The sequence below is a fragment of the Schistocerca cancellata genome, chromosome 1 (genome assembly GCF_023864275.1).
Source record: "Schistocerca cancellata isolate TAMUIC-IGC-003103 chromosome 1, iqSchCanc2.1, whole genome shotgun sequence".
Classification (NCBI taxonomy): domain Eukaryota; kingdom Metazoa; phylum Arthropoda; class Insecta; order Orthoptera; family Acrididae; genus Schistocerca; species Schistocerca cancellata.
The window spans coordinates 390,580,948-390,605,223 of NC_064626.1; the positions used below are offsets into that span (position 1 = coordinate 390,580,948).

Below are 24,276 nucleotides of genomic sequence, written 5' to 3' on the forward strand. Positions count from 1 at the left end.
ATCTTTGCAAAAATTCTGAATTCTTCTCGAAGTGTTCCTGTGTACTTTAATGTTTGCCTCGCCAGCTTATCAAGAGATGTATTAATTTGCGACACAATGGAACATGGCACAACAGTCACTTTGGTTACGGATGCAAGGTTCTGTAGTAGGTCACTTACTTTGGCAGTGGCACTTTAATGTTTGCCTCGCCAGCTTATCAAGAGATGTATTAATTTGCGACACAACGGAACATGGCACAACAGTCACTTTGGCTACGGATGCAAGGTTCTGTAGTAGGTCACTTACTTTGGCAGTGGCCAGACACAAAACATGAGCAGACCAGAGTTAGCAGACTTTTGTCGATCCAGAAGTGGGGAGTATTCCTTGTGGGCAAGTGTTAACTCAACCATTACTCATGCAGTTGTCAAAACTTTCATTTCAGACACGAGTAAGATACAACACGACTTTTAACTGAAGTGTACTGTGGTGTCACTGTGCCTACAGATCAGTTTCGGAAAAGTATTTTCATGAAGTGAGTTTTGGAACCTAGTGTCTTCTTGTAAATTAGCCTTTATTTACCCATAATCTTCATTTATAGCTTATTGTGGGTGCTTGTCCCTACAAATGATTTGTTAATTTGTGATCCACAGCAACTTCTTACTATTTCCTTCTGTTCTATTTAATTGTTAAGATGAATAATTTTTGAAAGAGCTTATAACTAAATTCCACAGTATAAGTTTTAGTTTCTTGTTGCACTCTTTTGAAGTTCCATTCAGAGTATTGGCTTTAGTGTAACATTGAACATTGGAGTAGAATGTTGATTCCTATGAAACATCTCTGGAAATTAGACCTATGACACATGCTTGTTCTACTTTAAGCACGCACTGATGTATTAATATTCCATTCTAACCTTATATCATCACTAGAAAAGTTTTTAGTGCATTATTTCATTTTTTGATTTTGTGTCTCCTTTTTGTGTCTGCAGGAGAAAATGACCCTGACAGTAAAAAGAAGTCTGGAAACATGTCTGATGATGGTAATCATTTATAATATTCATTAGTGGTACTGCTTATAATTGAAAAGATAGCAATATTATATATGGTTCGGGAAACATGAAGCTGGTGAGCATCCACATCAACACATTGAGGACAGACCAGTTTCTGCAATTTTTTGGGTCATTAGTCTTTTTTTCTGCTGAATTTTTATCTCTAAATTGTAGTCGGATCTGTCTGTCTCTATTTTTGTGTTCTTCAGCAGTTCTTACTCAAGACATTCAGATTGTAGTTTTGATATTGACTGAGATATGATTTTGCAGCAGCTAAGTAGTTCTGTCACTGAAGTTAGTCCACTAAATTCTGAAATTTGAATCAGACATAAATTATATTTGACAGTAAATATCAGTGTATCTCACTGTTATTAGACTTGAGATAACTGGGCTTGCTCGTCTCGCTCTTATTATTTATAAAGCTGTTATCGTGGGAAGCAGTTGCAACACTGTTACCTGAAAGATATTGTGTGAGCAGAAGAAAATAGCTTATAAATGTCGGATGCTCGTACAACTTGTGTGATAATAATAATAAATTATTAACTGTAAGTTTTTGTGAATATTTAATCTCATATCTGGAGAAAGAGAGATAAACTAAATTGTGAAAAGGCGATATTCTATGCAGGATAGCTATTTTGTAATCACAAAATCTATCATTTTGTTACAGAGAGGGCACCATCAAACTTGACTTCTCATCGACCACACAGGTGTAGTTTAGTGAATTGTGGAAAAGTAAGTCCATTATATTTTTCGTTTTTTCACTCATAATTTTTTGGCGTGATATTGGGTAAAAACAAGATTAAAAAAATCTGAAAATATGCTAAATATGGGGAAAAGATAGTAACTGCAGAAATATTCTAGAAATCCTGGCATGTATTTAAGAAAATCACTTCTTTGTATGAGGAAGATCTTTCATTAAAAATCTCTATATTCTACGAACAATTGAATGCCTGTGTCGACATGTGATCCAAACAGAATCCTGTTAATTTAAAAAAAAGCTTTCCATTTCTTTTTTTCTTCAATTTTCCAAAAGATGTGCTTTTGTGATTTCAGGAGTTCAAACTTAAGGCACACTTGGCAAGGCACTATGCCACAGCTCACGGTTTGGCAATACGTTCTGGTTCACCGAGGCCCATCATGAAAACCCGCACAGCATTTTACCTGTGCACGACTCCATTGACGAGACTGTCTCGGCGCCTTTGCAGGCACATTATACAACCTCGCCATGCAGCCAGAGCGCCTTTCTGGCCTATCAATGTTGCTCACGTCAAGCAGGAATGTAAGCAGTACTATTTTAAGAGTATGTTCTTTACATAACTTGGGTATTTGCAAGTTCCTTTTTGACCAATGATATAAAAACCTGAAATAATATGGTGTTAACTAGACGTGATATTGTCATCTTTGGCATGCTAGTGTAAAAGGGAGGACAAAGTCAGCTGTGTGACAAAATCCATGCAATTCACACATTTGTTTACTTACATATATAAGCAGACTTCCAGCATTTCCTTTGTCTTGGAATAAAATCATGTGCATTACCTGAATTCATTTCAAAAACTTAGGTACAAAAGCTTGACGTAAGATTTAAACTTTTATTTTTTATTTTTTTTATTTTTTATTATTATTTTTTTTTTGTGCTAATTTTATCAAAACTTCTGCTGATGTTGAGGTATAATGTGTCGTATTAAACTGTCGGTTGTAAACTACCCTGTGCTTTTCAGGAACATATTACTGTGTTTGTGATATACAGCTACTGTGAATGAGTAACATATTGTTTCACATTAGTTCTCTCTTTTAATAGGAGTGTGTATTGTCTACATTTATTGTAAAATAACACAGCTGTCAACCTTTCTTAGTAACAGTAACTTAGAAAATGCTTCAGAGAACTAGCAAAACTTTACAAAGTTTTCTGTTGCCATAATAGAGACGACGTTGTTGGTTATAAATTACTTAAATTCCAAAAGACTGCAGATAATATTTGTAACATATCAAACTCGTAAACTAAAAGAAAATCAGCAAGGTCAGTGTAAAGTTATTTGTTTGCTACTCAGTAAAATACTGCACCAGGCATAAATTGTTTAGTTTTCTGTAAAACATTACACCAGGTGTTATGCAGCTCCACTGCTGTTTTCAGTCAGCTGGAAATCACCCTGACATCTGTCAAACAATTGGAAGCTGCTGTGAATGGATGTGTTAGGAGAGCTACCAAGAGTTGTGTACCAGAGGTACTAAGGATACCTTAAGTTCTATCCTCCCTTGCAGACAGTGTCCCTCCGGCAGGAAATAAAAGTCCCATCATTACCCATCCACTTGATGTGAGTGGTGCATCAATGTTGGGTCTCCTCATCATATACAGGGGAGACAGGGCCTGGGGGGGGGGGGGGGGGGGGACTCAGGGTGTTATACCAATGCCTCTCGGAAACAAATGGAAACAAGTTGAGTGTGCCGCCTTCACCGAAACTGAAACTGAGCCAGTGGGAATCACTCCATGTGTTCCAGGGAAACCAGCTTTGTCCTGTGTCAAGAGGAGCCAAACACAAATGATTAGGGTGTCTATTAGTCATTGGCAGTTCGAACATATGGGAAATAACTTGACTACTTAAGTAAGTGGCAGCAGGGGATGGGAAGGAACATTACGTACACTCAGTATGTTGAAGAGGCTACTGTGACAGCTATTGAGGGAACAGAATGCAACCAACTACAGATTGTGGTGTATGTTGGAACAGATGATGCCTGTCATCTGGGTTCGTAGGTCATACTTGAGTAATTATGGCAACTAGCAGAGAGAGTTGAGAATACCAGCTTTTTCACAGTGTTTCAGTGAAGCTCGCAATCTGCAACATTTTACCCAGAACAGATCATGGCCCCCCTGGTTCTGCAGCAAGAGAAAGGCTTCAACAGAGACTCTGAGGGTTCTGGGATGAGCTAGAAGACTCAGTGTGAGGTACAAGGAAATGCCTTCTGCAGATGAGAGTATTAAAATCCTAGTGATTAACTGCCAAAGCGTTCACAACAAAATAAGAGTTTGAAGTGCTCCTGAAAAGCACTGAATCTCATACATTATTATGCACAGAAAGCTGGTTAATACCTAAAGTTAACAGTAGTGGCACCTTTGTGGAAAATTTAAGTGTATACCAAAAGGATAGGGAAATGGAAAATGGAAGTGGTGTACTTGCTGCAGTAGACAAGAAATTCAGTTCCACCAACATAGAAACAAAGCAGCCTGTTTGGTTGTAAGGGCAAGAGCCAGTGCCAAGGGCGGGCAAAAAATCAGGATAACATCTGTCTTTCGACCTTCAGGTTCTCCTCCTGATATAACTGAAAAAACTTTAGAGGAAACTCAGTTTACTTGTACATACGTTCCCTAATGATGCTGTACTCATTGGATGAGACTTTAATCATCCAGCAATCAACTGGGATAATTATAGTTCCATTACTGATGAGTGTGAGAAGATATACTGTGAGACATTACTAAATATCTTCTCTAAAAACTACCCAAAACAGATGTTCAGTACCCTACCTGTGGTGTATTAGACCTAATGGCAACAAACATAACTGACCTCTTTGAGGAAGTCCATATTGAAACTGGTGTCAGTGACCCTGAAGCACTTATAGCAACAATGAATGCCAAAACACAAAGGGCATCTGAAACGAGCAGAAAGATTGATATATTCAGCAAACTAGACAGAGAAACAATAGTATCATTGCTCAGTGAGGAAGTTGAAACTTTTGGCTCAGGATAGCAGCACATAGAGGAACTATGACATCTAGTCATATGGAAAGCCTGTTAGTGACTTCAAAGTTAGTGTCCAGACACTCATGGATGAGTCAGGAACTGAAACTGTAAATAGCGAAACAAAAACAGAAATGCTTAACTACATTTTCAAATGTTACTTTACAAAGAAAAACCCAGTAGTATTGTCCCAATTTATTTCTCATACCACTGAGAAGATGAGTAAAATAGGTTTTGGTGTCAGTGGCATGGAGAACATCTGAATCTGTTAAAATTGAATGGAGCCCCAGGGCCTGACAGAATCCCTGTCAGATTTTATACTCGATTCGCAAGTGACTTATCCCCTTTGTTAACTGCAATTTATCGTAGACCCTCGAACAAGAAACTGTGCCCAGTAACTGGAAGGAAGTAAGCACAGCTCTCACATGCGTATGAGAAGGGTAGTAGAAGTGATCCACAAAACTACCGTTTAATATCCCTGACATCAATTTCTTGTAGAATCTTAGACCATATTCTGACCTCAAACATAATGAGATACAAGGCCTGTTAGAAAAGTATTTGACCTCCCCTCCCACAAACCTGATGGATTTGAACCTAGCACGCTTGCTGACTCAAGCTTGAACCTTTGTCTTTGTGTGCTTGTGTGAATATTTCCCACTACTCAGTAGCATCAGTTGATGGCAAGCAACAGTTGAGTGAGGTAGTGTGTAGTGCTTGCATCAGTTTTTCACTGAAATGGAAATGTAGGAGCGACTGAAGCAGTGCTATTGCATTAAGTTTTACCAGAAACTGGGTGACAGCCAAGTGGAAACCATTTGGAAAACTCAAAACGGCTTTCAGTGACAAGGCTGTGGGCATCACACAGATTAAGGAGTGGTACGATTGGTTTAAAGACAGCTGCACTCCAGTGGAGAGCGAGTCACACATGATTGGGTATCAGAATGACCATGTCATTCCCAAAGTGAACGCTGTGTGGTGAGGTGAAACCATTGTGTGATGATCAGAGAAATTGTGGAAGAGATGGGCATCACCAGTTTCTGACACATCCATTGCAACTGAACATTTGGCCATGAAGAGAGTGTTGACGAAATTTGTGCTGAAGTTACAGTTTGTGGAGCTAAAGCAACTTCATGTTGAAGTCTCACAGGACATGCTGGACTCCACTGTGACTCCAACTTTGTGAACACCAATATCATGACATGGAAACCAAATCAGTTGTCACAGTGGAAGCATTCCTCATCACCAAGGCCAAAGAGAGCAATGTCAAAGTGATGCTAACTCTTTCCTTTAACTCCTGCAGTATGGTACACCACAAGCACACACCACAGGGTCAATCAATCATCAAAGACTACTACAGGGATGTACTCCACCACCTATGCGACACTGTGCAGCACAAGAGACTGGACTTGCGGTCAACAGGAAATTGGTGCCTCCATCACGACAATGTTTGAGCACGTTATCGCATTTGATTCAGACTCTTTTGGCAAAATACCAGATTCCTGTGCTTCATCAGGCTCCTTACTCTTCTAATATGGCCCCTTGTGACTTCTGGATATTCCCCAAACTCTCAGGGTCATTGAAAGGAACACAATTTGAGGCAAGAGACTTCATTGAGGGTGATTAGGCATCCAATGTAGCAGGTAAGCCAGTTTTTCTTTTTTCCTGGCCAAAGGTTGGATACTTTTCTAACGGACCTTGTAGCTCGTACAGAATGACCTCCTTCAAGCTAGTCAGTTTTTATTTCGAAAACATAGATCATATGGGACACAACTCACACTTTTCTCACATGAAATACTGAAAGCCATTTACCAGGGCGGGTAGATCTTCATCTACACCGACATGGATATTCCATGAATCACACTTAAGTGCCTGGCAGAGGGTTCATTGAACCACCTTCGCAATAATTTTGTATTATTCAACTCTTGAACAGCATGTGGGAAAAAACAAACACCTGTATCTTTTCATGCAAGCTGTGATTTCCCTTATTTTATTATGATGATCATTTCTCTGTATGTAGTGTGGCATTGACAAATTTTTTTTGCGTTTGAAAGAGAAAGTTGGTGATTGAAATTTCATGAGACGATTCCATTGCGATGAGATGAGAAACGCCTTTCTTGTAGTGATGTCCTCGCCAAATTCTGTATCGTGTCTGTGACACTCTCTCCCCTACTTCTAGATAAGCTAAAACATGCTCCCTTCTTTGAACACTCCTGATGTACTCCGTTAATCCATACTGGCAAGGATTCCCACACCATGCAGCTGTACTCCAAAAGAGGATGGACGCTCTGAAGTGTTCTGCCAATAAAATGAAGTCTTTGGTTTGCCTTCCCAACAACATTTTCTATTTGCTCTTTCCAGTTTAAGTTGTTTATAGATATTTAGTTGGATTTATAGCCTTTAGATTTGATTGATTTATTGTGTAACTGAAGATAAACAGATTCCTTTTAATACTCCTGTGGATGTCCCCACACATTTCATTATGTAGGGTCAGTTGCCAATTTTCGCACCATACGGATATCTTATCTAAATCATTTTGCAATTTGTTCTGATTTTCTGGTGACTTTATTAAATGATAAATGACAGCATCATCTGCAAACAATGTAAGGCAGCTGCTCAGATTGTCTCCTAAATTGTATATATAGATAAGGAACGCTACCTTGGGGAAAACCAGAAATCACTTCTGTTGTTCATAATGACTTCCTGTCAGTTACTATGAGCTGTGAACGCTCTACCAGGAAATGAGGAATACATCACCTCATGTGAGTAAAGAGCTGGTTGTGTTTCACAAGAACGATGTTTTGTAAATCCATGTTGATTGTGTGTCAATACACCACTCTCTTTGAGGTAATTCATAATGTACAAACACAATATACAGGGTGATTCAAAAAGAATACCACAACTTTAAAAATGTGTATTTAATGAAAGAAACACAATATAACCTTCTGTTATACATCATTACAAAGAGTATTTAAAAAGGTTTTTTTTTTTTTTTTTTTTTTTCACTCAAAAACAGGTTCAGAGATGTTCAATATGGCCCCCTCCAGACACTCGAGCAATATCAACCCGATACTCCAACTCGTTCCACACTCTCTGTAGCATATCAGGCGTAACAGTTTGGATAGCTGCTGCTATTTCTCGTTTCAAATCATCAATGGTGGCTGGGAGAGGTGGCCGAAACACCATATCCTTAACATACCCCCATAAGAAAAAATCGCAGGGGGTAAGATCAGGGCTTCTTGGAGGCCAGTGATGAAGTGCTCTGTCACGGGCTGCCTGGCGGCCGATCCATCGCCTCGGGTAGTTGACGTTCAGGTAGTTACGGACAGATTGTGGAATTTGCAGCTCTCTGCTAGCTCTGCGAGTCGATTTTCCTGGGCTGCGAACAAATGCTTGCTGGATGCGTGCTACATTTTCATCACTCGTTCTCGGGCGTCCAGAACTTTTCCCTTTGCACAAACACCCATTCTCTGTAAACTGTTTATACCAACGTTTAATACACCACCTATCAGGAGGTTTAACACCATAACTTCATTCGAAATGCACGCTGAACAACTGTCGTCGATTCACTTCTGCCGTACTCAATAACACAAAAAGCTTTCTGTTGAGCGGTCGCCATCTTAGCATCAACTGATGCTGACGCCTACTCAACAGCGCCTCAAGCGAACAAAGGTACAACTAAATGAAACTTTATAGCTCCCTTAATTCGCCGACAGATAGTGCTTAGCTCTGCCTTTTGTCGTTGCAGAGTTTTAAATTCCTAAAGTTGTGGTATTCTTTTTGAATCACCCTGTATATATTCCAGAACCCTGTTGCATGCTGTTGTTAATGATATGGGCCTGTAATTTAGTGGATTATCCCTATTGCCTTTGTTGAATATTGGTGTGACCCGTGCAACTTTCCAGTCTTTGGGTATTAATCTTTTGTCGAGCAAGTGGTTGTATATGATTCTTAAGTGTGGAGCTATTCCATAACCATACTCTATAAGGAAACTAATCGGTATACAGTGTGGACAAGAAGTCTTGCTTTTATTAAGTGACTTAAGTTGATTCACTGCTCTGAGGATGTCTGCTTCTGAGTTACTCATGTTGGCAGCTGTTCTTGATTCTAATTCTGGAATATTTACTTTGTCTTCTTTGGTCAAGGAATTTCGGAAGGCTGTGTTTAGTAAATCTGTCATTTATTGTATTTCCATTGCTGTCATCCAGAGAAGGCTTTGAGTGTGTCCCACCACTAGCATACTTTGGATGTGACCAGAATCTCTGTGGATTTTCTACCAGGTTTTGAGACTAAATGTTGTTTTAGAAACTATGATAAGCATCTCGCATTGAAGTCAGTGCTAAATTTGAGTTTCTGTAAAAGATCACTAATTTTGGGGATTTTACGTTCGTTTCAATTTTGCATGTGGTGCTGGTGGTGGTGGTGGTGGTGGTGGTGGTGGTGTTTTTTTTAGTGTACCATAGGGGATCAGCTTCATCATTTGTTCATTTATTTGGTATAAATCTCTCAATTGCTGTTGATACTGTTTCTTTCAACTCAAGCAACATCTGGTCTACACTTACATTGTTAAGTTGGAAGGAATGGAGATTGTCTCTCAGAAAGACGTCAAGCAAATCTTTTTTCTGCTTTTTTTGAACAAGTGTATTTTGCATTTATTTTTGGTGGATTTGGGAGTTGCGGTATTCAGTCTTGCTATGACAGCCCTGTATTCACTAATCGCTGTATCTGTTTTGATGCTTCTTATTAGCGCAGGATTATTTGTTGCTATTAGGTCATGTGCCTTCTCGCAACTATTACTCTTCGAGTGGGCCATGAACTAAGTGTTCGAAATAATCTTCAAGAAGTGCATTTAGCACAATTTTGGATGATGGTTTGTGCATACCTCAGGATCTAAATATATATTTTCATCATCGTATCTAAGGTAAATTGAAATCGCCACCAACTATGACTGTTTGAAATTACACTTAAGTTTTCTTTGAACCTTTCAGCAATTGTATCATCTGAGTTACGAGATTAGTAGAAGGATACAATTATTATTTTATTCCAGTTGCCAAGAACGACCTCTACTCATACTAACTCACAGAAACTACATACTTCAATTTCACTGGAAAATAAAGCCACTTCTAACAGCAACAACCGGGCCACCACCAGCTGCATTTAGCTTATCCATTGTTAGGTCCCAAACAAAAATTTTGACTGAACTTATCTCCAAATTCAGTAAGCTTTCAGTGCCTATAACAATTTGAGCAGCAGTGCTTTCTTTTAGGCCGTGGAGCTCTGTTACTTTCCCAGCACAACTATGACAATTTGCAACTGTTATACCGATAATTCCTAGATATATGTTCTTCCTGTGTTTGACCTGCATCCTTTGAAACTGAAGCACTTCTTGTGTTTCCCCTAGACCCTCTAACCTGAACGAATTTACATATTTTACCCACTTTCTGCATTGTCATCAACATTCTCAACACATTTTTCTTATCATGGGTGCCAATTTCAACATTCCCTGTTCATATAAGTCTGGTTGGATGGTGTCAAGTCATCTGCGGACTGCTGATTTCACTTCCTAACTGTTGCAAACCATTGGCTGGCCACGAGTTTCTTCGTGGGACCAAATGGATAAAAGTCCAATGGTGCAAGATCTGGAGTGTGCAGTGGGCATTGGACACCTCGCACTCAAATTAGACGTATTCTCGTGACGAGGAGCAGCAACATGGGGGCGAACATTGTCATAAAGAAGTTTGACACCATCAGCATTAATGTTGTGGAGTTTGCCATGAAGTGCATGATGCAAGGTAACCAAAGTTTTAATGTAGACTGCAGCATTCACAGTGGTCCTGTGTTCAGCAGAGTCCACCATACACATTTCACAACAATGTCATGAGTCTTTTTGTAGCAGATTGAGTCACTTTTATTTTTATTTTTATTTATTTTTTTCCTCCTGGGGAACCAGCATAATTCCCCTCCATACAGGCCTGTTTGGCTTTGGGCGTCTAGTGAAATGCCCATGATTCATCACCAGTGATGATTCCTTTCAGAAAGTCACACCCTTCTGTGGCATAGTGCATTAATTGATCCAAGCTTGTAATCATTCGCTGGCCCTTGTAGTTGTTTGTCAGGTTCTTAGGCACCCAAGGAGCACTAATTTTACAAAATTTCAGTGTCGCGAACAATATCATACATTGTACCAAAGGAAATGTTGAACTGCTGCTATAAGGTTGACAATTGCACATGCTGGTTGTTCAAAATTGGTGCCTCAATGACTCTGACATTCTGTGGGGTTGCTGCTGTTGCCACATGGAGCCTGGTGAATCACTAAGGTTCACACAGCCCTCTCGAATGAGTGTACATAACTTGTAGGCATTGCTATAGTCCATACAGTCATCCCCATACACGCCTCACATACCCCTGTGAAATTTTGCTCTGTTTGTGCCCTTTGGCCCACAGATATTGAACTACGCGTCACAAGTTGATGACAGTGACATGCGTGCCATGTTTGTTTCATAGTTCAGGCTTCTCTTGCAAGAGCTGCACATGAAAACAAAATACCCCCTATAGTCATTGACCAAAGGAACTTTTAAGTATCCAGTAATGATGATTTCACGTGATGGGCGGGAAGCATATTGTCATCAGAATTTCTTTTTTCTTTGCTGCCAAGTAAAAGGTGGTATTGAGATCCATGTATGTTTATTTTCTCGCACATTTAATTCAATCATCCTAGCTTATACCCAAATCTACAACTCTTGTGTATATACACCTTTTTTTTGTTGTTTTGACCATGCCTGCATTTAATGTTTGAGGTTTTGAAAACAAAACTTTGTCATGCTGATAATGGTGGTGAATGCTTGTAAATGAATTTTTGATGCTAAGTGAATAGTCCTTTAGCTTCACATCAGTGTTCTTCATACCCTTCTTACTGTTAGGATGAAACTTTGAGGAAGTAATACATACGCCATATATATGAAATAATTTCGCACAAAAAGTCTCTGGCCATGCAAAACATTCCATTCCTCATTTTCTATATCTGATAACAATATTAATGAACTTGAAATTTGGCAGTGACAGTTAATGTTTCCAGTCAGCTCAAATGTTTGTAGTGAGGAGCTGTAATGTATGCTAACTATTGTTAAATTTCTTTGAAAGTGGTACACCATAATTGCTTGTAGTGGCAATTGTTGTCATTACTTGTAACAGATGTTTGAATATAATTTAAGTATGTAGATATGTTGCAATTATTTTTTAATTTTGAAACTCCTCTTTTGTAATTTCAGGCCAGCTACATATGGGAGGGAAGACAATGCTGGAACTGAAAGAGTTAATGAGATATCGGAAAAAAGAGAGAGGTAGTGTAACATACATTGCAAACAGGTTGGGACAGTCAAATCTTGTCACTCCTGACTGGCTAATCCTCACAGCCAAAGATATGCTGCCAAAACCTGATCATGTTTCTTTTCCAAAACCTCCAAAAGCACCAGGTTTGTAATTATTATGTTTCACGTGTTGTAGAAATAGAATATCTCTTAATACTGTTGGGCTTGGAGTGAATATCCAGAAAGACGGTGTAGAAAAACAGAACTGTACAAGAACGTCCTGTGAGTGTAAAAGAGGATATAATAGCTGTATCTTTTATTACATATAAAATTTTAATGTCCCCCCCCCCCCCGCCCTCCGTTTCTCTCTAAGAATTTGCTTATTTTGGTGTTATTTTGTTTGCCAATTTTTATTTGTTTTTTATGTATTTATTTTCTGTCCATATAACAAAAAGTTTTTGGACATTGTCAGGAAGATTTAGCTTACATTACACATATACAGTAAAATATTTACATTTTTTCATAACATCATATCGATCAAACACATGTCTGTACACACTATTTTTCAAAAGGGCACTAAAAGTAGATTCCACTATAGTGTAACACAATTTAGCTTATATTTATAATAGTGCAGTACACTTAATACAGTGTATAATTAAGTTCTTTCATACCACTGATAGATTGGAGACATTGTCTATATACACTGTTCTCCAAGATGGCACTACAACTTGAAGTCCTCTATAGAGTAACAACACTTCTCAATTAATAATTGCTTCAGTCTACTCTTTAGCATATTTAGATTTGCTTTCTGGAGTTCACAGGGTAGTGCATTGTAGTAAATTGCTCCCATTCTATGTGGGCTGTGGTCCGTTGCCTTTTTATTGGTCACAATTGTATGAAAATTTTCCCTTCCCTGTGTATCATAGCTGTGTACATTACTGTTTGTCATATTAAATTCACGATTTTATTTTACGAACATGACTGTCTCCAGTATATACATGAAGTACACCGTAAGAATTTTATATTGTCTTAAGATGTCTCTACAAGGCTCTCTCTTCTTTACCTTGGCTACCATTCTTACTGCTTTTTTTTTTTTTAATTTAAAATGTCGCTCTGTACGAACTGCTGATGCCCCACCCCATATCTCAATACCATACTGAAGGTGCGGATGAATCGACCCAAAATAAATTTTCCTTAAAGTATCGTGGTCCAAGAAGACTGAGACCCATTTCAGTAGATACACATTTCTACTGATTTTCTTGCAAATATTATCTACATGTTCTTTCCATGAGAAGTGTTCATCAACGACACTGCCCAAAAATTTATGTGAACTTGCATATGCAAGACCCAATGGGGATGTAAATACAGTATCAGTTATGGCAGCATTATAACTGAGGATGAACTTCATTATTACTATTTTGTCTTTATTTACAAGGAGCTTGTTTGCTGTGAGGTATGTGGTCAGAATATTGAAACTGATCTTGGTACTGTTAGCTGCAGACTGCATATCACTGCCACAGCTGATGTAGGATATGTCATCGGCATAGCTTACGAGCATGCAATTTTGGGGTTCAGAGAAGTTATTTACATATATAAGGAACAGAAAATTTAGTGTAATATTTTGTTTTGTCAGTTTCAGTGGAATTTTCTGTTTGTTTGCCAGTTTTTGTGTTTTTCCTAGCAGCTTATTTTTTAAGTTGTACTGCATATTCATTCTTTCTATTCTTTTTGCTTTAGTTTGCTGCGTTACATACTGATCAATTACATTATATTAATTGACATGACACATCAAATTTATTTACTTTGATAAAAGGAGGAATTTACATTAAACCTACTAAATCTGATCATTCAGCCTTGAGAAAAAGTAAAAATCTAAATTCACCATTGAATAAGTCAGTTACCAATACTTGTAAACTAATATCCTCAAATTTTGTCATGTCCTGAGAGGGAGGGAGTTAGACACGTTGCTACAACTCAGCGGTCTTACCTCAGCTGACCTTCTCGATGCATGGAAGTAGGCGTGGGCAGCTTCTGAAACTCTCAACGGCTGGAAGAATCAGGCTGTGAGGCGGTGCAGAGTACGGAACTCGATGAGGATAGGTTAAGGAAGCACGGTATAAGTCTAAAGTTTCTTGTCATCTGAAAAATGAAGAGTCCGTACTGACACTGCTACTTATTCCCACTATCAGTCAAGTTCCCATCTGCTGAACCTATCTGCATGAGTGCTACAGAGCCAAGGCTAGTAAATAGTGCTAAGCCCCGTGTCTGGCACAAAATGACAGAGAATCTGCGTCACTATACACCACAGATCTCAACTCCCTACTGAGTCCTCATGTGCCCTTATTTATACGGCTCATATGGCATCACAGGGCGGCTTCTAGAATATTCTGTGATGCACTAGACAAGGCTAGTCACATATTCAATATTTCTCCTGGTGTGGCCTGTCTCCTTAGGCACTGCTAAGCATGTAGTCCTGTTTGTTCCCCAGCGCCACTTGGTCAGCACTATCCGTTATCGCTTCTCAGATATTGAGACAACACTTCCTCCCTGAGGCTGGCTCATAGGTGCTCCAGTGGAATATTTTATAAGTGTTCTAATTCATATGATTTGTGGGATTGAGATTCGCAACAATTTCACTTTGTAAACAAGAACATGGAAAATACTAAGTTTCATCAAATTTAGTAAATATTTCCATGTTTTGCTTTATGTTGCTAAAAACTGATTTTGCATTTTAAAAATGTCATTTATACGTAATTTTTGTGCCTCTCCTCACCATAGAAAAGTCCTTTAACATTAAAATTGCTTGTCAGTTGACATTTTACAAGTTGGAGCTTGTTTCCTCTATTCCGAGCACTCGGTGTCGCACCAAAATGTTCACCGCTACCATACCGTCACAACCGACTTTCTTGTCCTGCTTTCTTTCTTGATGTGTTTGGATCCTGAATTCTGGATCTGGCACTTTCATTTTACATGTCATCAGACATAATAACCTCACCAAAAACAACACAGACACAACAGTGGTAATGAAATATGTACATTTCACACACATCACTAACCTTCACTACTGGATCATTTAGCAGAAAAAAACAATTCAGTGTCACATAATCAGTTATCATCATAGACGTCAGCCTACAATAGATAAACTTCATGCAACATTGTGTGTGGCCGAACTTGAAGGCACCAAATCATCATTGTGACTGTATCTGTAAAGGACTAAATACAGAACTGTAACAATACGTGGTGCTGTAATGTAGTGGATAAGAAACTGTCTACTCATTCAGAAGGTTGTGGGTTTGAATCTCAACAGGTGATAATTTTCTTTATTTTTAAATATTTATCCAAATGACTTTGATTATTATTTTTATTCATTTAATTTTTTTATTCTTTGCCACATCATTTTCATAATTGTATTGGGTTTTTTAGTTCACTCATGTTTATTTCTTCCTATCATTCTCTTTTCGTTTGCAATCTGTGTGTGTTGCCTACAACCTGTAACAGAGTGCCAACAAGGATGCTCATCATTTGGTATTGCTTCAGGTCATGTAGTCAGTGTGAGGACGGTTTCAGGCAACCAATGAAAGTAAGAAATTGCAGTTTGCTTTCAGTTCTGAAACTGAAAATTTTCTGTCTTGAATTAGCTTGCAGTGGTTATCTTTATTCACAGGAAAAAAGTGAGTGTGATTAATAGTTCTATCACAGGTTGTTGACCACAGTTTTCTCAGATATATTGCACATCACAAAATTGTTCTTAGATTAGGACATTAGTGTAAATTCTGGGCTAGAAAACTTGACGTCTGATATGGTTAAGTCATTGGTAACTTAAAATTAGCTGTGGACAGCTGGCATTGCCATCATACCTGACAGCAGCCGTTTCCAGCGTTGCCCTGCATTACATGTAACAGCATTTCAACACTTGTGAACTGACCTGCCATGTTTCTGCGTCGCCTTTAAGCGAGCGGCAGCTGATGCAACAGCAAGTGATTGACATCAACTGGCAAGTAATTTTAATTCAACTATAATCTGATTGACATCAACTGGCAAGTAATTTTAATTCAACTATAATTTTTCTTGCTGTTGTTCTGTTGTCAATGCTAAACACACTATATATAGAGGAGAAAGTCTCCAGTGATATGCAAAATTTGACTTCAGTATCACTTCACAAACAATATTGATGACTTCACCAAATTTGCATCAACACAGAACATGCAGCCAAGAAAAGTCTCTCTCTCTCTCTCTCTCTCTCTAAACACACACACACACACACATACACACACACACACACACACACACACACACACACCTGCACTGTTGTGCTGAATGATACAATAGGCTCTGACGACATGTCTCAGCATTGTGAATAGAACTATTTGCTGCTCTTCACAACTTGGCCTCACAGTCATCTAGTTATTGTGTCCTTTAATGTAGGAGAGGTGTGACATTCCATTCTACTATCATTGACATATTTGCTCTCTTAAGAGGCATGTGTGGCTAGATATTGAGGCAGGAAATCATTTAATTTGCTGATAGGCAGATCTTGACTGAACTATAAGATCAGTCTGGAACAGTTTCTCTGCGGAATAGTATATGAATGTTACATTGCCATTGCAACAACTTGAGATATCACACTGAATACATCATCTCAGGATTACTTGCCATTATTCTTGTGTTAACTCCATTTCACCACAGGGAATAGATTTTCTGGTGAGCTTTTTAAAAAAAGTGTGCTTGTACAGGGTTTCCAAGAATGTGGAAACTCATTCAAATCCCTTTCACAATTACAGACAGAGTATATTTTATTTTGATGAGCAATACTATACTGTTTGTGATGAGATTGCCTTCTTCATAACATGAAGGATACGTCAGATTTCATGTCGTGTCAGTTTTAGTGATTTCTTGTGTACTTACATTTCTTGTGTACTTACATTTCTAATGTAACCAATTGCTGTTCATAGTAATAATTCCTTTAGTGTTCCACAAAGCGTGCACTCATATTGAGCTTTCCACTCAACACTCTTAAGACAAATCAAACAAAGTAAAATATTTCCACACATAAGAATTACAGTGGATAGGGGTATATTCAATTCAGTGTGATACTGCAACTCGATACATAATTTTCTGCAGTTCAGTATAGTGGAAACAGAGAAGGGTATGTCTTTAGGACTATTAACATTACATATACTTCCACTCTTGGAAAGTGATTGGAAGAAAATAGCGTTGTATGATAGTTGTGAAGAAGGTGTCATGTTTGATTTGAATTTTATTACCTATCTAAACATGGCACCTGTTTTGTAACACATTAAGATTGTGACAGGAAACAACACTTGACAGAATAGACGATTTATAAGAGAGACAAATTGTCAGGTAAAATAAGCCACAAACTGTTGCTATGAAATTAATAGATTTTTATTGTTGTATGTTATCAAGAGCATTGTTTTAATAGCAGCTGTTGTTGGCAGATTTAGTGTAGTATCATTCATAAATTGTTCTTCAGGATACTGTTCTTATAATTGCAGATGGCACTCTGCTGTATGAACGTGTCCCAAATAAACCAGAAGCTGAAAAAGCTGCCCTCAATAACGTATCTGCACCTCTTTTGAAGCGGCGAGCTTATGAAGAAGTGAATGGTATGGATGGTAAGAGACTTTTTCTTCTTATTTGCTGATGTATTAACTTTAGTGATATTTGCAGTAAATATAAGTATACCATCAGGTATAACAATATTTTATTCTTGTAAAAAGATAAAACTATCTAAATAATAATCAAAGTAAGTTCATCAGTTTAGTGAGTAATTCGTAAATGAAAGAGGTGTCAAGAAAGGAGATTCCACAGCACTGTAACTGTTCTCAGCAGTGTAAGACAAAGTCTTCAGATCCTTGAACTGAGAAATTGAAGGAGTATTTGTTGATGGAACATACCTCAGTTATCTTTGTTTTGCTGACAGACTGCAACTATAAGTAGAAGAACTTAAAGACCTTAAAATCAGTTACTGTAAGACTTAAAAATGTTTATAACATATACATAAAAAATAAATCAGTTAAATTTCATAATGTAGTTGGAGAACCAGTTGTTAAGTTTTTGTAGCTAGGGCAGTTGAAGATAGTTGGATTGACAGGGAAAGAAATAAAAAGAAGAGTAAAACTCACCTGGACTGCTTACAGTAAACTAAATACACTTTTCAAAAAGCTTCTAAACTGTCTGGAAGTGAAAGTTTACAGTCAGTGTGTTGTACCAGCTTGTATTGTGGCAATGAGGAAATGCAAAAACCATACTGAAACTGAGGGTTTCTTCGCAGTGAGCAGTGGAGAAGTATATGTTGGGAATAACTAACACAGACAGGAAAGCAAGCAGACTGAAAGTACCCCACTGGAGGAGGTATGTAATTATTACTTGCAAACAGGAAATTAAGTAGAGTGGAACAAGTAACCAAGCAATTACATGGTAGATCAACCCAGAAAGTTCTTGACTGGATTCCAAGAGATAACAGAAGACTGAGATAGTGACCTAACTGAAGGTGTCAATATGACATTACAATACATGTAGGAGCCACATGGATGCATGGTATCAGAATATATGATGGAGCCACATGGATGCATTAACGAAAACCAATGCCTATAATGTCCCAGAAAAGACCTTGATCCAGGAGTAGATGTCAGATGTAGTTGTGGTTGTGGTGGTGGGTGTTAGGTGGAGGAGGAGGAGGATTCATGAGTGACCAAGAAACTGAAAATATTTGTAATATAGAGAGAAAAATCTGCTCACAAAAAGCAGCAGTGACAGCACAACAAAACACATGAGAAGTTGTTAACTTTTTAAGTTTTGGGACAAAGAGCACATTCATCTGGCAGAAGGAAAGGTTTGAAGCAAAAGAGTTCTTTATTGGCATGAATGTAAGATACATCTGTAATTTTGAGGGGGAGGTACATAGTAGATAAAAATTTGTCATCTTATCAATTTACAAAAACTATTCACAGTATGGTCACTATTAACAATTTTTGAAATGTTGTTATGTAAGTAAATTAAATAGAAATATTAGCCATCTTGTCAGTCTTCTCTGATGTTAATATTAATTTTACCTCTGGTATTGTTTCATCTCTCTGAATATTTTGCCATTCTCCTGACAAAGTACATTGTCCTCACACTAGACATGCAGTACTTCTTGAACTCTTTGACGATATTAACTAGTGATACTGTGCGCCATGAAGAGGGAATCCACACACACACTTTTAGCTGACTGATGGCTTTTTCAGATGATGCTTAAAGACATCCAACACAAGCAACACTCTCATACTGAACAGTACACAAAGACTGCGATTTTAAACTGCAGCTGGCTAGTCTGTCATTAATTTTGTCATAAAGCATATTTCTTGGCAACAAATCGCAATCCTCTAAGTGAAATTGTCCTTACTCAAAATTTTACACTTCAGAATAACATAGAGGGACTTGTCCGCCCTCTTGCCCTCTTGAGTAACTGCGAACATCACAGTAATTCTTTGTTTTTCATTTCCAGGTATTTGTAATGAGGCACCTTCTTGTAGGCCACTCTCATATTGCTCGGCATTTTCCAAAAGACCAGCATCTCATCAATGTTGTTGTTATCTTCAGTCCAAAGACTGGTTTGACGCAGCTCTCCATGCTACTCTATCCTGTGCAAGCTTCTTCATCTCTGAGTAATTGCTGTAATCTACATCCTTCTGAATCTGCTTACCGTATTCATCCCTTGGTCTCCCCATATGATCTTTTACTGCCCATGCTTCCCTCCAACACTAAACAAATGGTACCTTGATGCCTCAGCATGCGTCCCACCAACCAAGCCCTCTTCTAGTCGGGTTGTACAACAAATTCCTCTTCTCCCCAGTTATATGCAGTACCTCCTCACTAGTTACATGATCTGCCCATGTAATCCTCAGAATTCTTCTGTAGCACCACATTTTAAAAGCTTCTGTTCTCTTCTTGTCCAAACTGTTTATTGTCCATGTTTCACTTTAATGCATGGCTACACTCCGTACAGATACTTTCAGAAAGGACTTCCTGACATTTAATTTATACTCAATGTTAACAAATTTCTCTTCTTCAGAAACACTTTTCTTGCCTTTGCCTATCTACATTTTATATCCTCCCGACTTCAACCATCATCAGTTAGTTTGCTTCCCAAATAACAGAAATCATCTACCACTTTTAAGTGTTTAATTTCCTAATCTAATTCCCTCAGCATCACCTGATTTAGTTAGATGACATTCCATTATTCTTGTTTCGCTTTTGTTAATGTTAATCTTATATCCTGTTTTCAAGACACTGTTCATTGCTCTTCCAAGTCCATTGCTGTCTCTGACAGAATTACAATGTCATCCGCTATCTTCCATGGTTTTTATTTCTTCTGCCTGGATTTTAATTCCTACTCCAAATTTTTCTTTTGTTTCCTTCACTGCTTGCTCAATATACAGATCGAATAACATCAGGGATAGACTACTACCCTGTCTTACTCCCTGCCTCTCTTTCGTGCCTTGTGTCTATCTTAGCTGCCATCAAATTGTCAATAGCCTTTCACTCTCTGTATTTTACCCCTGCCACCTTTAGAATTTTGAATGCGAGTATTCCAGTCAACATTGTCTGTCTCTAGATCATGGGGTCCTGGGTTTGATTTCCAGCTGGGTTGGGGATCGTGTCTGCCCGGGGACTGGGTGTTTGTGTGTCATCATCATCATCATTGATGACAGTGGCTTGATTGGATTGTGTAAAAATTGGGACTTTGTACAGGGGCTGATGACCGCGCACTTGAGCTCCCCACAAACCAAACCAAATCATCATCATCATCATCATCATCATCATCCATTCAACATTATCAAAAGCTTTCTCTAATCTACAAATGCTATAAACTAGGTTTGTCTTTCGTTAACCTATCTTCTAAGATAAGCCATAGGGTCAATATTGCCTCGCATGTTTCTACACTTCTCCAGAATCCAAACTGATCTTCTCCGAGGTTGGCTTCTACCAGTTTTTCCATTCTTCTGTGAAAGATTCTTGTCAGTATTTTGCAACTGTGACTTATTAAACTGATAGTTCGATAATTTACACGCCTCTCAACACCCATATGTTTCTGAGACTTTTTTGCTTCTAGTATCATGTACTCTCAACTGTATGCATTTCTATCTATATCCGAGTCCCGCTCCAGCTACTGCCGGGTCTGGGTGCTGATGAGTCCTCTCCATTTGGCTCGGTCCTCCCACCACTTTTCTTCCTCCACTTGCTGTCAGGTCACACCTCTCCTTTCTACAGATATTCTCACTCCCATTTTCCACCGTGTTCCTGGGCTCCCTCTAGGTCTTTTCCCATCCATCTTTAGTTCTTCCATAATTTTGGGGAGTCCCTCTTAACATGCTCATACCATCTTAATCTCTTTCTTTCAATTTCTTCTCTCATTCTTTCTTGTTTAAGGTCCTTTCTAACCTCTACATTCCTTACTCTGTCCATTCTTGTTTTTCCCTTAACTGCTCTGAGAAATTTCATTTCCCCTGCTTGCAGTCTGCTCCAGTCCCTTTCTGTCATTGTTCATGTTTCTCCACCATAGGTGACAATAGGGATGTAATAATTCTTATACAAAAGGAGTTTTGCTCTTTCTGAAACTTCATTATTCCAAATCAGGTGTTTTATTGTTTGGTAGAAATTGCCTCCTTTCTGTAATCTCCTATTAATTTCATTAGTTATTCTTCCATCCGTAGATATTTCACTGTATGCATTTATGGAATTAATTATGACTGCCCTGTGTACTCCTGCCAATTTCTGCTTTCTCTTCTTTGCTTAGGACTGGTTTTCCATCTGAGCTCTTGATATTCATACAGGTGATTCCCTTTTCTCCAAAGGTCTCTTTAATTTTCTTGTAGGCAGTATCCATCTTACCCCCTAGTGATACATGCTTCTAAATCCTTACATTTGCACTCTAGCCATCCCTGCTTTGCCATTTTGTACTTCCTGTTGATCTCATTTGTGAGGCATTGCTATTCCCTTTCACCGGTTCATTTATTGCATTTTTGTATTTCCTCCTTTCATCGATAAAATACAGTATCTCCTGTGTTATCCAAGGATTTTTACTAGCCCTTGTCTTTTTCCTACTTGATCCTATGCGGCTTTCACTATTTCATCTCTCAAAGCTACCCATTCTTCTTATATTTTATTTCTTTCCCCAATTCTTGTCAATTGTTCCCTAATGCTCTCTCTGGAACTCTCTACAACCTCTGGCTCTTTCAGTCCATCTACATCCAATGGCCTTAAATTCCTGCCTTTACGCAGTTTCTTCAGTTTTATTCTGCAGTTCATAACCAATAAATTGTGGTCAGAGTCCACATCTGTCCCTGCAAATGTCTTACAATTTAAAATCTGGTTCCTAAATCTCCATCTTACCATTATATAATCATCCTGAAACCTTCCAATTTTTCCAGGTCTCATCCATGTATACAACCTTCTTTCATGATTTTTAAACCAAGTATTAGCTATGATGAAATTATACTGTGTGGAAAATTCTAGTAGGCGGCTTCCTCCCTACTAACAGCAAGGTCCATGGTTCATCTCATCAATAGGGACAGAAAAAAATCATTTTATTTTATAGCCAAATACAATGTTACTTTTGTGCAAATTTGGTGTTTTTTGCCACATTCTGTATATTTCTTAGCCAAATTTAATATTGTTTTCCGCAAGTTTAAAAGTAGTTTTTTGATGAATTCACTGTATTTTGGCCAAATTCCATTTTTGTTTTTAGATGTTGTTGTATACCAAGTTGGTTTTTTTAAAATATATATTTGGTGTTTTTTTTTGTCTATTTGGTCTTTTTTCGCCAAATTTGATGTAGTTTGCTGCCAAATATGGTGTATTTTTCAAATTCAGCGTAGCTTTTTGTAGAGTTTGGTGGCGTTTTTGCCAAATTCAGTGTTGGTTCTGTATTTTTTCTAAATCTATAATTTTTGCCAAACTCAGTGTTGTGCCCGATCTGGCGTTGTTTTGGCCAAATTCGTTGGTCCCTTGCAAAACTCTATGCTGATTTTTCCCAAATTTGCCATTGACTTTTGCTGAATTCAGCATTTTCTCTAAATTCTGTGCTGTTTTTGTCATCACATCAAAGTTCGTTACATGGTAACTGAATTGTTGTCTAAGATTATATATGACCTTCAGTCCTGAGAAGATAAGAAGTCAAAATGCAGTTTTAACATTCAGTAACTATCAGTTATGAATAGTAAACTGGCATCCTCAGATTTGTAAAATTGTTATGTAATGAAATAACAAATTTTTGTGAAATCTCATAAAAATCACTAATTTCGCCTTATTTTGCTAAAAGCTATTAATTTTGCATTATTTTTCGTGTTATTGTTTTCGCAAAATTTTCCTGTCCGTACTCATCGCTGGTGCCGATTTTGTGTAGAGGGCACAAACAAGTGACTACCATACTTGATTACCTGTCTCTAGACAACGACCAATGTGCTATACAAAATGCAAGAGACATTTAATCTTAGAGATTTAATTCGTATGATTTTTCACTTCTGATCCGAGTGATCCTAGTCTTACACCCATAAATGAGACACTACTATCACAACAGAAAGTACTACGAAAGTAGTAACTGAATTAAACTTGACTTCTGACAGAGTCTGTGCTAATGAAGTGCTTCCTGAGATAGAGGGGTCATTTCTGTGCATAAAACTGCAGCACCAACTGATACTCCCATGGAATTCAGTCTGTGGTATGCTTGAGGTCTTCACTTATTTTCAAAGCCTTTAACTGGATTATTTGTCAAGATATTTTTATTCCATCTGTCCTTTTAACTAGTACAAAAAAATTTGAACCGTAGCTTCAAGTGCAAAATGTTTTCCAGCTTTTAGCCATCTGTGAGATTTGCACAATGAAATAGCAGTTTGCAACATATTCTTCAGTGCATTTGTATGACACACATTAGATTCATTTGAACCAAGGTTTTTGTTAGCTTTGCTCTTTGTGTAACAAATAATGGAAAGTTTGGAATTTGCATCATAACAGTGCTGACAATTTTCTTTTGACATTACCACCCAAAAGTGAAGACTTTTGCTTGTTAGTTAGAGGAAAAGCTGTGCATACCCTGTCTTTAAGAGTAACAGAACTGTGAACATGATGATAGTCCGTAATTAAAAGAAATTTCAACAAAGTAATATGGTGACATTGTTACCTCATATACAACAATTAATTTTCAAACACTAATGATA

General features: G+C 38.0%; 1 protein-coding gene across 4 annotated transcripts in view; it reads left to right on the plus strand.

Annotated features, from left to right (window-relative positions):
* The window catches only part of LOC126175547 (metastasis-associated protein MTA3), a 212,602-nt gene that overhangs the window by 177,521 nt on the left and 10,805 nt on the right, over nt 1–24,276 (plus strand). For 3 of the 4 annotated variants that reach the window (XM_049922420.1, XM_049922394.1, XM_049922403.1), the window contains exons 11-15: nt 965–1,015; nt 1,692–1,756; nt 2,078–2,303; nt 12,020–12,223; nt 17,572–17,691. In XM_049922420.1, the coding sequence (XP_049778377.1) occupies nt 965–1,015; nt 1,692–1,756; nt 2,078–2,303; nt 12,020–12,223; nt 17,572–17,691 (666 nt within the window). The remainder of the gene's footprint in view (nt 1–964; nt 1,016–1,691; nt 1,757–2,077; nt 2,304–12,019; nt 12,224–17,571; nt 17,692–24,276) is intronic. The other variant, XM_049922412.1, reaches the window with a different exon arrangement.